Raw genomic sequence first — 1,757 nt, 5'->3', positions numbered from 1 at the left:
AAGTTCATTTTTTGCTATTAATTTGCTTTTATATAATGTGAGGATGTCTTACCATTTCTGTGAAGTGTTTGCTGCTGCCTATTCTGTGATCTGTCTCCACTGAATACCAATAGTATTTACTAAGATGTTTTGTCATGTTTTGGGCTTTTTTTAAAGAAATAATAGTATACATAATTAGTGCTAAACAATTTCATCTTTTTGTGGTGCTCCTGCCCTTGTTATGTATTATGCTTTGGGTTTTGATTTGTCCCAGTTTTTCTCCTTTAACCATCAACACTAGGGCATTGAACAGTTGCCCAAATTAATTAAATCAAAATGAATAGTGTTGAAAAGGAAATTGCTGAGCACAAAGTTAACCGGTTATCCTTAGTATCAAACTGTAAATATGATCATTTATGGCCTATCATTAATATGATAATTATGGCCTCTCTTTAAAGGATCTATTACAATTAATTGTGGAGCTTTTGGTATTTTATGATACTTCTTATGTTGTGTAACTTAATAGGATTATGTTAGGGATTCATGTTAAAGTTATTCATACTTTTATCTGCAGCAGCATCAGATCTTTGTGACTACAGGATATTTTCTGATAATTCATAGAACTTGTGGTTTTTAAAAGTAGAGTAGTAGGCTACAACATGTCATTCAGATTTACTTTGTTTTGCAGAGCATTATTTTAATTACCACATTTAAGTGGAAATTCAAAAAGTTAATTTTAATTTATAGAGGGTTTATGTTATATGCTCAGCTTTGCCTTAAATATTCAAATTTAATTGCTGCTTTGGAGAGGATAAATTAAATTCTCCTGGGCCTCATTAGTCAATAATCAATTCTACCCTTCTGTCATTAATGCAAATATTTAAAGGAATTCATTGCTATCAGAATGATTTTTGTAATACTCAGAACAAATTGCTTCCACTTAATGTGAGCATTAGCTTTGAGACTGAGCATCAGATAAAATGATGTGGCAGATTTGTGCAAAGTGGCAGCACTGGCTGCGTATTGGAATAGGAAATCACTGTGCTTTCTTCTAATTTGCAGGCAAGCCAACTAAGACAGCATATTTCTGAAGTAAGGCAAACCCAGGAGGTGGAGAGGTGGCGAAGGCTGGCCCAGCAGAAGAATCAGGAGCTGGAGAAATTTCGAATGGAGCTGGATTCAATACTCGATGTTTTACGTGAACTGCAGAAACAAGGGGTTGTTATTCCTGCACCTGATTCCAGTGGATTCAGAGTGACAGGCAGCTGTTAGAAGACATGATTAGGTAGTAGTTAAATAGAGCAGCAGAATTTTAATATTCAACATTATGTGTAGAAATGTTATTGAAAATCATTATTGCAACATGTATAAATTGCATTGTATTCTGATCTTCTCTGGAATCTCTCATGTCCAGAGGCAGATTTGGATTGAGCAATACTCTAGTCATACTGTATGTCTTCTATTTTATTAGTAATAAATTTACATAATTTTTAATAGTAGGAATATTGAGGTTATTCCATTAATTCAACTACCATTGAAAAATTTCCTTTTTCACAGACTTGTGAATTCTTGATTTCTAACTTGTCTTATAGTGATTCCTTTGTGAAAAATTTGAGTAGTAAGCTGTTTGGTTTGTATGTTTAGTGTATAGCATTGATGTATTCCATTTTTTACATTTCATTGATGTATTAATTTCCATAGGTCAGGAAAAGTGTATTTTTCCAACATTTGTTTCTCTCTCTCCAATTCATATAATATTCCTTCTCTTGAGACCTCTT

The 1,757-nt window shown here is 33.0% G+C and overlaps 1 protein-coding gene across 5 annotated transcripts in view; it reads left to right on the top strand.

The window, feature by feature from the left end:
* Positions 1 to 1,478, top strand: part of CEP162 (centrosomal protein 162) — a 41,874-nt gene extending 40,396 nt beyond the window's left edge. For 3 of the 5 annotated variants that reach the window (XM_031057140.1, XM_031057142.1, XM_031057143.1), the window contains one exon: positions 1,042 to 1,293. In XM_031057140.1, coding sequence (XP_030913000.1) covers positions 1,042 to 1,251 — 210 coding nt within the window. In that variant the 3' untranslated portion in view covers positions 1,252 to 1,293. Of the gene's footprint in view, positions 1 to 1,041 lie in introns of all 5 variants that reach the window. The other 2 variants (XM_031057141.1, XM_031057144.1) reach the window with 1 other exon arrangement.
* The last annotated feature ends 279 nt before the right edge of the window (positions 1,479 to 1,757 follow it).

The sequence above is a fragment of the Geospiza fortis genome, unplaced genomic scaffold, assembly GCF_000277835.1.
Source record: "Geospiza fortis unplaced genomic scaffold, GeoFor_1.0 scaffold190, whole genome shotgun sequence".
NCBI lineage: Eukaryota > Metazoa > Chordata > Aves > Passeriformes > Thraupidae > Geospiza > Geospiza fortis.
This window is presented reverse-complemented; position numbering and strand designations above follow the sequence as displayed.